At 41.6% G+C, this 13,393-nt stretch overlaps 1 protein-coding gene across 6 annotated transcripts in view; it reads right to left on the bottom strand.

Moving 5' to 3' along the window:
* Positions 1 to 13,393, bottom strand: part of PKHD1 (PKHD1 ciliary IPT domain containing fibrocystin/polyductin) — a 254,467-nt gene that overhangs the window by 157,542 nt on the left and 83,532 nt on the right. For all 6 annotated transcript variants that reach the window (XR_008974692.1, XM_057427481.1, XM_057427480.1 and 3 more), the window contains exon 36: positions 5,135 to 5,285. Coding sequence is in view for 5 of the 6 variants with exons in the window: in XM_057427481.1 (XP_057283464.1) it covers positions 5,135 to 5,285 (151 nt within the window). In the remaining variant the exon portion in view is untranslated. The remainder of the gene's footprint in view (positions 1 to 5,134; positions 5,286 to 13,393) is intronic.

Below are 13,393 nucleotides of genomic sequence, written 5' to 3'. Positions count from 1 at the left end.
GTCTATGGTTTTAAATTCTTAGGAAGACCTGGATCTCAGCTCCCAGCCTACACAGGTCACAAATGTATTTCTGTACCACTGAAAGTGAGAGAAGACAGATCTATCAATGGTATAAATCTGCTCCTGTAATGAGGGCCTGATTAGTGCCCAGGACAGGTAGAGACAGGCTCAGCAGATGTTTCTATCCCACTGTTAGAGGCGGCATCTGCTTCCCTTGAAAGGGACACATCCCCTACTTCCATACCAGCAAATGGAGGAAGGGGATGGTGTTGCCTCAAGGTTTCAGCCCAGCCTCTGTGGGAGCTGAATGTGGTTCTTTGGCTGGGATTAGGTTCCACTGATCTGCTCAGCCTGTAATATCCCAGAGGAGCTTCAGGAGCTACTGAAGTTGAAGAAAACTAATTTTTTTGGCAAGCAAGAGCTTAAGGAGGCATATGTGCAAGCTATAAACCCATCCAAAACATCATGGGAAAGAGAAACCTGAAGCCCGTAACCAAACATGAAGCATGGTTTACAGCTGGTAAAAAAAGCATTAAAACCCTTTCTGTAGGGTTACTCAGCTATGTGAGTGGTGCTCTACTGAATAACACTGAATCCCTACAAAAAAAAATACACTAAGAAATTTAAGAACTGATGCCTTTCCTTTTTTTCCCGAAAACCAGCCAAGACTTTGAGTATCTGAGACTGTAATTGTTGCAGGCTTGGTACACCTCACTGTAAGAACATAGGAAAATACCACACAGACAGGGAGAAATAGGGCTGATTTTTCTTCCTTTTAAATCTCAATTAAAAAATACATTGGATGAAATTTCCCATTAGCTGGTACTATTTGTACATCTCATGTTCTTTCTTTAATTAAAAAACATGCTTATTGCAATACTGCCAGAATCGCTTTTACGGTATTTTAATTGTAATGTCTCTGCCTGATTAAAAAAAGAAAATATGAACCAGAAACTGCCTGCAAAAAGTATCACAATGCACATCCCAAATGGGTTGAGCAAAGTGGCACAAAAAAACATGTCAGCACAAGCAGTTTCCAACTGTGCCTTCTGACAAGGGATTTTAAAAGAGGTTTAAAGACTAGTTGATGCTGTAGACAGGAAAACAGAAGGAAAAGCTTTTTCCTTCCTTCAGGAATTTCAACCCAGTCTTTATCAGCAGCAACTGAAGCACTAGTTATTTAAAAACTGCTTATGCAGGTGTATTAGTTAATATTTGATGCTTTTTGCTAATAGCATCAAAGCCAAGGAAAAAGTAAGGTAAAATCAATAACTGAATTTTTCTCCTCCTTCGATCCACTCACAGGACCCATTTTAGCCACAGTCTGGTCTGAGCAAGGTTTACAAGAAATTCAAAACATTGATGCTCAAGTATTGTTCTTGTGAAGTATTTTAAAATTGGGTAATAATCGACAAAATTATGAGTATCTTTGGGACTGATCAGCTCTATATTTTTTCTTGTGACCTAAAGGTTTTGGAAAAAAAAAGAAAAAATAAAAGCTCAGAATATCTGAGATATTTTGGAAACTGCACAATTTTTAGAGGCAGGAATCACAAATGAGGTGAGTCAGACCTTTCTGAAAACCTCAGCCTGGAGTCCAGCTGTGGAAGAGGGAACAGAAATGCTGCAATGATACAAAGAGTAGGGGACAGGAAGAGCTGTGGCAAGTGACACTGAGGCTTTTCTAAAAGAAGGACAGAAGAAATCTTCTCCCTTTTGCCAAGGATAGCCATCTCAATATTGCCATTGCAAAAGCAACTGGACAGTTGGGGATCATAGAATAGTTAGGGTTGGAAAGGACTTTAAGATCATTCAGTTCTAGCCCCCCAGCCATGGGTAGGAACACCTCACACTAAACCATGTCACCCAAGGCTCTGTCCAACCTGGCCTTGAACACTGCCAGGGATGGAGCATTCACAACCTCCTTGGGCAACCCTTACAGGAAAAGAACATCTTCCTTATATCCAATCTAAACTTCCCCTGTTTAAGTTTTAACCCATTGCCCCTTGCCCTGTCACTACAGTCCCTAATGAAGAGTTCCTCCCCATCACCCCTATAGCCCCCCTTCAGATACCGGAAGGCTGCTATGAGGTCTCCACGCAGCCTTCTCTTCTCCAGGCTGTTCAAACAGCCCCAAATTTCTCAGCCTATCTTCATACAGGAGGTGCTCCAGTCCCCTGATCATCCTTGTGGCTCTCCTCTGGAGTACTAGCAGAGTCACCCCAGAATTCATCCCCAAAGTCCTCCTTAAACATCAGACAGTTCTTTTGGTCTCCAGACATCCCTAGAGCACTAGAAGTTCAGACAAAGCCAATAGCACATGTCTGAGATATCAACCCACCAAACACAAAGGAGTTACTTCGGTGTAAGCTCTGTGCAAACGAAATTTCCATCTGTCCTCGGTTATCATAAATATTTCCATACTTGTGATGTTGGGATTACAAAAATAACTGCAGTCTGCTGAGTATATGGTTATCTACAATCTGTCTATCTTGTATCTCTTCCCCAATCAGTATTGTCTGAGCAGTTTCACAGGCTGGCTATTAAACTTTCCACTGCTGATAACCATGTGTTCATGCTCTGCTTGTTGAGAAGGAGGTAGAAACTGCTGAGCCCTCATGGCAGTGAGCAAGACCCAGCTACCTAATCCTATTTCTCTATTGCTTTGGCCTCCAGATCTTCTGCCCAGGCAGTCTTGTCACTGCCAGAACCATTACATGTATTTGGTTATACAACCAAAGCAGGGCCACTTTAAGGCTGCACATGAAGTTGGCATCCTTGTTATAATAGTCTTTAAACAATTTCTACAATGTTGAAATCATCATAAAGAGACAACACAAAGGAAGTACTCAGAATCCTTATGGTGTCCTAAAAAGGGAGAATTTCAGGAAATGGGCCTGTAAGCATGTGTTGGGTTTGCTGAATACAATACCAGAAAATGAGCAGTACAGCATCTTCACAACAGAGTAGACTCAGTACCATTACAGCAGTTTTTCATATGTAAAGTCTCTTATATTTTCAGCTGTGCACACAGAGAGCCTGACACTGAGTCATGAAAGCCAAAGGGAACAGAACTACAATTTAATCCCATTCTCCAACTCCAACTAAGAAAAAAATCTCCAGCTAGAATAGGAATAGCGTATGTCAATCGAAGCACATATCTACGCCTGCCTACAGGTTAGGGGCTTGTCATGCCTGTCTTTCAGAGAGGGAAAGTTGTCAATTTTTTGACATGCTTACAGACTCAGTAGTTGCTGCTCCAAGGCGATAACCTAACTGTGATTCCTCTTAAAACAGGTATCTATAACACCTAAGATGAACAAGTCTTTGGTGGTGTATGTTTCTCTCTCAATACAGGAGCCTAAACAACTCCCCTGAGCTGGACAACTTAAAGAAAGGTAAGTTTAGGAAAGATAAAATCTCAGTCTTATATCAGAATAAATCTCAGCATGTCCTGAGTCCAAATCGAACCATGGACAAACAGCTAGCAAACCCCATGTGAGTGGGGGTGCATATAACAAGGAAACTTCAGCACAGGTGAAGCTCATAAACGATTACCACGCAGGTTTCTGCTTTTAAAATGTTTGGTCCCTATGTTTGGCATAGAGCAATGCAGAAAATAATAGCATCAAGACATTTTACTGCTGCTTTCCTAAGTGAATCTGCATTATAAACCAAGCTTCTTGGAAAACATGATAAAGGAGAGAAATTATTTGAATGTCAGATGAGCCAAAGCCATAAAGATACTGCTCCAGACTTCATTAAATTCAATCAGATCTCTGTTTGCTTCATGAGTGCTGACTCATAGATCAAATGTGCCCTTGAGTAGGCCCAAAGTTCAAAGGGTTTCTGCTGCAAATATTTTGCCCCAATTCTTCACAAAGTCAGAGATTAGCCCCAAAATCCTCAACCAGATTTGCAGCAAAAAGACTCAGAAATCTGGGGCTCTGACCTACCTCCTCTACTGAAGAATCTTGCATTGCACAGATTTACGATTTTCACTGTGGAAGACAGGGAAAAAGACTGTAATAAAACTTTTCACCTTTTTTTTTTTTAATCTCAGATTCTTACTTTTTTTTTTTTTTTTCAAACAGGAATGATGCCTGGTGTAGGAATTCTTGAAAATCTCTGACTGTAGACAGAACAAGTTCAATCTTTTTAGGAAATGTTCTCACAATTCAGATAAACTTGCAAAGTTTTTTTTCTATATAGAATGATAATTCAAAGTTAGATGAAAATGTGATTCTCAAATATTTTTCATCATCATCTCAATGAAAAACTAGCACCTTAACATCCTTGTAACGTAAAATGATTTTCACCAGCAAAGAAGATCCAGTTCCTTAAATATACAAAAACCTCTTCTTTCTATTTTTTGAGCATCATTTCAACAGAGGCTTACACATGGGCTTAACTTTGAGCAAGTAATTTCACTAGAACAACTCATTCACTTGATACTAATCATGTGCACAACAGTTTTCACAATCAGGGCCTAACTTTCAGACACAAGGAATATTTCTGGCACCAAATTACAAGCAATTTAAATTCTTACTTCGACATCCAACTGAGATATACCCCCGATACTTATGCTGAATCTACTCCAGCGTATGTGAATCCTGCAAACCTAGCGTTTTCTCCCATAACTGTGCGCAGTTATTTACTCTTCACCAGGCATGCTCTAGGATCTTGGATTCTTTATTACATTCAGTAGCTGTGGCCTGTAATTCTGTAACATCATTAATTTTATAAATGGTTTTATAACACGCTTGCCTCAAAGATGCCAAACAAACCCGAGCTGATTATTGTTATCAGCGCTGCCATTATCACTGAATGCCACTCAGGAGAGCAGTGCTGTCGGTAGCTGAAGGAAAGGAAAAAAAAAAAGAAAAAGGAAAAGCCTTCCTACTTGTATTGTCATTATGCCTCAGACAACATAAATGATGCCTTCCTCATACATAATAATTAAATGCTTCCCCTGTCCCCCATCCCCGTCCTGTTGAATCTACAGAGATCAGACTCAGCCTGCCTGACCAGGTGTCTCCTTTGATGCCAAAGCTGCGAAATGGCAGGAAAGATCACAGACATTAAAAACTCCAGCCCTGTAGGAACAAGAGCACTGAACCCCCTTTCTGCAGACCTTTGAGATGCAGCAGGTTGAGGTTGTTGGTCGCGGTCCCCAGCAGCAGGGTCCGGCCTTCTTCTATCGTGACGTTATCGCCATCTCGCGGCTGGTGTCCGGCAGGCCAGCTGGAATCCTTGTCCCACTGGCCACAAAACTGCAGGGCAAGCTGGAAAAGAGAAGACCCAGAGAAGTTCAAAGCTCACCACTTCCCACCTTTCAGAAAGCCAGCTTGCAGAGAGCATGGCGGAGGAGATGTCAATGCCAGTACTGAATACGGGTTACTTTCCCAGTGCGACCCCATGTAGAGCAAAGGGATGGAGGGACATTGGGGTCAGAGCCGTTTTTGGCCTTTAGAAATGCCTGCCACAATTTGGGGGTTGCCCATCATCTTGTTTTGATCTGGGTAACAAGGCGCTTGCTGCAGGTCTGGCTGCAGAAAGCCTGCAGGTTTCCTGGTGTGTGTCTCTCTCTGCCTCCCGAAAAGCAGAACTGCATGTTAATTCCTGGAAATGTCATAAAAATAGACTGAAGAGTGTTTAGAATTAAAACATGCTGCTAGATGGGCGATATTTTTCTTTACAGGCTTTTTCAAAGGCTCTCCTGTCACTTCTGCATACCTCTTTTCAAATACCTTTTTAGCTTTCTCAACTTTATGATTATCATTGTATTATTATTATTATTATTATTAATCTCTCCTTTGATGGTTTGGACATCAGTTCCAAATAAAGCCTTGATTAACTTGAAAACAGCAAATAGACTGACTCATGACGGCCAAGGACAAAATGACACCTGCCTGCTTTGAGTCAAGGTTCCCCTTCACCTCTAGACTTCAAGCATGCTCTTTGCAGTGAAAGGTTTGACTGGTTTCTTGAGGAATACGTTCACATTTCCGTGGACATGTTTGCACAACTGTGAACACAGGCATTCATAATGGGTTCTTTTGGACTCACACATGAGCTATCAAGAACAACCTCAAGTGATCTGAGGACAGCAGGGGGAAACAAGGCATAGCAATATTTGTGGTCATCACTAGGGTGTGTTAATATATATAATTAAAAATATAGTTTTTAATCAAAGCACATCATGTGCATTACAGCTTTTGCTCTGGACCTGTAGTTTAGCTGAATCAATACTGGTGATCATAGAATCATAGAATCGTTAGGGTTGGAAAGGACCTTAAGATCATCTAGTTCCAACCCCCTTGCTGTGGGCAGGGACACCTTATGCTAAATCATATCACCCAAGGCCTCATCCAACCTGGTCTTGAACACTGCCAGGGATGGAGTATTCACAACCTCCCTGGGCAACCTATTCCAGTGCCTCACCACCCTCACAGGAAAGAATTTCCTTCTTATATTCAATCTAAACTTCCCCTGTTTAAGTTTTAACCTGTTACCCCTTGTCCTGTCACTACAATCCCTAACGAAGAGTCCCTCCCAGCATCCTTATAAGCCCCCCTTCAGATACTGGAAGGCTGCTAGGAGGTCTCCACACAGCCTTCTCTTCTCCAGGCTGAACAGCCCCAACTTCCTCAGCCTGTCTTCATACGGGAGGTGCTCCAGTCCCCTGATCATCCTCATGGCCCTTCTCTGGACTTGTTCCAACAGTTCCATGTCCTTTTTATGTTGAGGACACCAGAACTGCACACAATACTCCAGGTGAGGTCTCACAAGAGCAGAGTAGAGGGGCAGGATCACCTCCTTCGACCTGCTGATCACGCTCCTTTTGATGCAGCCCAGGATATGGTTGGCTTTCTGGGCTGCAAGCGCACACTGCTGACTCATGTTCATGTGATGTTATGATAGTTATTCTTTCAACTGCACTATTGTCAATTTTAGCTTTATGTGCCTGATGTTTTATACAACATTTCCCATAGCACCCAGAAACTATTACATGGTGACTACTACCCTAATTATTTACACCAAGGAATGGCTGTTGGCTCCAAAGCTGAATGATACAACTGGCTTATGTCCATTCTGTTTGTAAGGTATGGATTTTGGTTAAGATTTTCTATCCTCTGCCTCTATGGTATCACTAAAAAGGGAATTACTCTGTTCCGTTTAGACTGAAGCCTGGGAATGTATTAACACACATGAGGTGAAAACATCTGGGGAGCTATATCTCAGGCATCAGAAGGAGTGAACCCCATAATTGTTAGATGTAATAAACCTTCGTATTTGTACACAACAGTTACAGAGAACACAATTTCTCCATGGTCACTAAATGAAATAAGACAAGTTTCATCTTCATTACTTGTGAACATATATTTATGTATTTCAGAGATTTAGGACAAAATTCCATCTGAAAAGATAGATATCTTTATCCACTGTCTTTTCAGAGAGGCTGTGAATTACTTTTCACTGATATGCTTTGAAGCAAACTATATACAATATACAAGGTTATACAATAGATCCACTTGAAAAAGCAGTTAATTAAACTTGTTTTTATCTCAGAACAGGGGACATAGGAGGATGTAGCTCATGGCAAGGCAAACATTTCCCAGAAACAATGCATATCAAGTCAACTGTAGCAGAAAATTACAAGTTCCATAAATTCTTGTCTGGCACAAACTCAACCAATGTCGCCAGCCAAATGCTGCATGATGCAGTTAGGAAATGGTGGGATTTGTCAGAACATTTTACCGAGAAGCTTTGTTAAATGGTTTAAAGTCACTCTGACATCACTCTAACCCTCTGAAGTCACTTAGAAACCTCCAGTTAACTGTAACAGGAAAGCAAGAGCATAAGGAATATGCCAGATTGCTCTTACTAGCAGCAAAAACTTAGTAAGCTGTTGACAGAAGTCTTGCAAGACTTACAAAGAATAAGCTATTTTTTGTTTAAGATGGTTTTCCTTTCTAACTACAAAACACCCTAATTATTTAAGGTTTTCTCTATATAACATTAATGTTTAAGCTATTCTTGTTCAGTTTCTGCTGTCACCTCTTAAAAGACTCTTTTTCTACCAGAACCCTTTAGCATAAAAGCCAGTAGCTCATATGTGCTAGTGTAATAAGGCACAAGAAATTGTCAAAATTGTCTTTGAAACTAAGAACCATTCACCACCTTGCAGAATGTGACTCGGAAAAGATACAGATATGCTGAAACTAAGCACTCTGTTATCTAGGTGATATGTTTGTCCACATAACAGAACAAGTAAGAAGCAGTCCCTACACCATCAACCTAAACAAAGACAGATTTTATTGCTCAAAATAAAGTTTACTACCCAGGAGCGGAAAATGGGTTGTCCAAGTTGATAAAAATCTCTATTGCTCCATCCAGTTTGTACCTGAATGTTTCCAGTGAGAAGATGCCTGGCTTAGTCTGCTGCCAGGTGTACCACTTGCACGTGCATCATTCAAGTGATTTCTGACTTGTAATTTTTTTCCCTTTTCCCTTTTTTTTTTTTCTAATAAAAATAAACAAGCAAACAGCAATTAATAATACAGGGCCAAGTGCTGTTTAGAATCACTTGTACCACCCTTGCATTATCAATCTAAAGAATCTGCCTGAAGAGAGAGAGAGGAAAGGGGGTTTGATCAAGGAAAGTACTTAATTGTACAGAGGGAAATGTTAGAGGGAAAGCAGCTTTGTAGGAATTGAGGGAAGTCATTGAACTGATGTAAGGAAATGAGATAGCAGATTTTATTTGGTGACCCTTCTCTTTTAGTCCTAGACCATTTCTTAACATGAAAGAGCACCTTCTTATGATCTCTGAAAGAAGAAATTGTGGTCTAGTGCAAGGCTAGTGAAATGGCCAACCGCCCTGCATCACAAGTATGGTTTGCCTGGGCCTTGTGAATTCCATGCAATTACCCACTCCCTGTTTTCTGGGAGAAAAGCATAGTGCAATCTCCAACGGTATGTCTAAATTTCTTTTGCTGAATGGTGGTGGCTGTGTCCAGGTTTTATTATACAGCCCATGGTAAATTAACATGGACTAATATAAACAAACCGTCACATATCCTTCATCAAGCTGGGTGGGTGACAGACTCACAGCTCTAGAAATCCACATGCTCATCTGGCCCTCCTAGTTTCTCTTCATGTGATCTTCAGGAACCTCCTCAAGTTGTTGTGCCTGTATTGTCTAGCTGCCCTATGATCAATATGGGACATGTAGCCCACACTGACCCTACAGACACCAGATACCATCATCTCTGCATGATAAGGGCAGCATGAGGAACTTTGCTGCCTTGCAGAATGAACATGCTTTTACAAGCACTCTGATGGACAAACTCACTTGAGACCCAAGAAAAAAACAGTGAGACAGCCAACTTATCTCACATGGTCATTTCCTGAACATCATCATGCAGAGGCTGCAGCTCCTTTCCCTCTGCCTGGAGTCCACCTCACTGTGTTTTCATAGAAGAAAACTCTATCCTTTTCCATTGTTTTCCTCTGCTTGGCACCCAGCATTTGACCTACAGTGTTTAAATTAAACACTTCTCAGTTCGACTGAAGAACAGCAGCAGCTGCAAGCACCAGGGTCATGGCTGAGTGCCCATCCCATGCGTACTTGTTGAATGAACCAGGAGGAACCCGCAGACCAAGGAAAGCTGCACATCAGTGGCTGGCAGTGGGCACTTTCCTCCTGTGCCTTTTTCAGCTTCAGCACAGAACACAACAAATGGCAGGGAGGTTGAAAGTCAGGATGAGAGCAAGAGGAGTTGGCATAAAACAAGCCCTGAATGATGAAGTTGGAGCTGGGTGGCTGCAGCTGCTGCAGTGAGATGGCAGCTTTGCGCTCTGACTTCAGCGTGTACCAGACAGTTGAAAAGATGATTTGGAGGAAATGGAGCTTATGAGACCATAACATCTCTGTATCCATCTGTGTCACTGTCAGAGCTCCTACTTCAACATGGCCAACTTCAACTAGGAGTGAGACTACCGAGATCTTAGAGTGGTTTGGGCTGAAAGGGACCTTAAAAATCATCTAGTGCCAATGGGCAGGGACACCTTCCACTAGACCAGGTTGCTCAAAGCCCAATTCCTGCAAGGTTCCTGAAAATCAGTAGAGACTGGAGCAAGAGACTCTTCTGGTGTTTTCCCCAAGGACTCAAGCACAGCACTTGTGTCCACACTTAAAATGCTCACCCAAACTTTTGCAGGACATGCTCTCACTAGACATCCACAGAAAACCCACCCTGGCAACATTTCACATCTTGAACCAGTACAGATTACACTGAGTAGGGAACCAAACCTGCAAAACATGTGAAGAAACTCCAGGTGGGTGAGAAATCACAAGCACTGGGACTCCCTAAGGACCCACTTATTCTTCCTGGGGCACCAAAGATCATGAGGACCAGGGAGGGATCTGACATGAAAATTCAATGAGCAGAACCCAGCAACATCTTCCCAACCCTGACATCCATCTGGTGTGTGTCATGCACAGCTCATTTCAAGCCCACACCTTATGCATGAAGCTCACAGCTTGTATATAACACAGGTTAATTTTGAAGGGTATCAACTCCTTCTCCATTACAACTCCTAAACAATGAATGAATTATGTAAAGATAAAATAATGTTTTAATAGCATACAATAAAAGATGGACAAGCTCCTTATAATTCAGCACATAAGCCCTTTCCTCCCTGCTGTACCTTCTTTTTTCCATTTCTAGGCAGATTTCTTTCCATTTTATGTTTTTAGCTGCTGCTGTTGTCAGCCAGCCTGGGATTGCCTTTATGTCAGCCTTTGGGGACATGATCTCTCAGTACCACTTTCTCAGCTTGTGCCTGTGACTACCAGGGCTCAGAAACAGCAGCAGCAACTGCAGAAAATGAATAAATAACAGCGCTATACTTGCATTCCCATGCAGGCTGGCAAGCAAGTCACAAAGGGAAGGGATTCTAACTGAATATTCGTTCAATGTTTGGTCTAAATTTTTGGAAGTAACAATCATTCTGCCAACACATTTGTGCAGTGATTTTTAACTCTCTCTTTCCAAACATGCAAGATCTGGGCTTTAAAATGTTGAGAAACTGCTGTTTAGACACAGTACAAATAATCTGAACTCACTTTTTGGTGACTTCATAGTTTGTTTGGCTAGTTGTGGGGATTTTTTTAGAGTACAGTCCTGAAATGCGGAATGCAGCAACTGTTACAGACACAAAGACAAGAGCCCTAATTCTCTGATCAGAAAAAGACGGGAGTTTTAAAACCACTGGTGTACTCAAACACAACCTCTGCTTGCTGCTGTGCTCCGCACTCTTCTGGGCTGTGGGTTTCAGCTGAGGGTTATCTGCAACATGGCCACAGAGAGAAATCTGAAGTCAGGAGGGTTTTCCCACTAGCTCCCCTCCCCTGAAGCCAGCTCTCTCCTTTCCCCCATTCGCATCCAATGAGACACGGAGCACAATACTGCTCCTGCACATGCAAGAAACTCTCCTAGTTGCTTCCTATGATCTCTAGCTAGAAGAAGGTGCACCCCTCCTGGTGTGCATGGCCACAAATGAGCAAATGTTTCCTATGCTGCAGACACAGCAGAGATTGACACTCACAAGGTAGCCTTTTCCATGATGCTGACAGATTGCCATTTAACGAGAAAGTACAGAGAGCAAGTGTTCCTGTCCTCAGTCACCACGGAGAGACAAGGTTAACATTTTAAGTGATGGAGTACAGCGTATATTTCCCCACCCCGTAGACCCAGGACTCCATGCCACATTTGAAAACACTTTAATTTCAGTGATGGATACAGGGAGCTCACTTTCCAGGCTGTGAACTCTTGACAGCTTCTCAGCTTAATACATCAGGAAAAGATTTACACCCCTCACCCAACTCCCATTCACCTGAAGGAAAGAAAAAACATATATTTGGAGGAGACAAAAAGGGAGGAGAGGTATTTTATTTTACTAGATATCTTTTACAAGGGAAGTATTTTCAGCCATCTGCTCTAATTATTCCTCCTGTATTGGCCACCATCTTCATGCAACAATAGAAATAATTATCTCCTCAAGGGCAAAAAAAAAAAAAAAAAAATTACAGAAACAAACAAAAGTTGATTATTTTTAGCTCCTAGGGAAAAAGGAAACAGGGTACTTCTTCATGAAGGAGCAATTAGGAAGGTGGGTAGAACATCTATAATTAAAACAGACAAATTGGTGCAGGCTCCTCCTTCCTACACATACTTGAAAAGGATTTAAATACATGTTATTTCTACAGTCAGTGGAGCTAACATGCAAAACGTTGCCCAGTGGTTGAAGAAACTGAACCTGTCTCTTGCCTTTCTTGCTTGTAGGGCCTCTAAACCTTTGCCAAATTAACTGAAAACCACTCACCACAACTGTAAAGTTATAGAATTCCAGTTCATGTGGATAGTTCTTACAGTCTGTATAACCAGCATCCCTGAGACAAGGACACTCTTTCATCCTGCTGTTGTAAGAACAGCTTCCTGCATGCACTCCATCACTCTGTGTAAAAAATATCCTTTTCTCTATATATGAACTAAAACCAAAAGAGGACTTCTGCAATCATTTTTTCATTCCCAGCAGCATATAAGGAATTTGCTAACAGAGAGAACAAAGGCTCTTCCAATACAAAGCTTCATGGGAAAGGCAAAACAGGGTTGTCCCAAAGAGAACAGAATATACCTTACATTGTGCAAAAACAAGTGTAAGACAAGAAAAAAAAATTATCTCCATCAACAGCACAACGCAGCACCTTACTTTGTAGACAAATGGATTTACATTCCACACAGAAATAAGTACAATTTAGTTGGCTGCGCTATGAAATGAAAGAATGGCCAAACTCAAATAATAGTCAAAGCTAATAATGAATGTAGAAGTTCATGAGGCTTCCGCAAGCAGTCTCAGGACAGAGGGTAGCATCTAATACTCATTACAGGAGAGCAGCAAATAAACACCAACTAGCAGGGAAGAGTGACAAGCCAGCATGCTATGCACCATTCTCCACTCTTTCCTTCCAGAAAGGCTTATTTTTACCTTGGAGAAGCAAACAAGACAGAGATTAAGAATTACCAGTTTTTGCAGGGTTACTCTCGCCCATGCACCAATTTCAGAGAAGATGCCTTCAAATATTAAAGCAGCTTGTACTGAGTTTCTTTGGAAATTAGAGTGCCAAAGCAGTCTAGTAGATCTTACAATGTGATCAACAACCCCTTAAAGGACTTCATGTGCACTACATTACAGTACTTCAACTTTGCCATTGATTGAGACATTTTCAAGGACCTTTCTAGGCTGGATGTGAGAGAATAGAAAATAATGAATGGAGAACCTCTGCAGAACTTTGTAATAGGCAGTTGTCCTGGGTTCAGCAGTT

This window comes from Pezoporus wallicus, unplaced genomic scaffold, assembly GCF_028554395.1.
Source record: "Pezoporus wallicus isolate ANWC-B61680 ecotype Strahan unplaced genomic scaffold, APGP_CSIRO_Pwel_v1 contig_6464, whole genome shotgun sequence".
In the NCBI taxonomy this organism is placed as follows: domain Eukaryota; kingdom Metazoa; phylum Chordata; class Aves; order Psittaciformes; family Psittacidae; genus Pezoporus; species Pezoporus wallicus.
The sequence above is the reverse complement of the archived record's forward strand: the minus strand, read 5'-3'. Positions and strand labels throughout refer to the sequence as shown.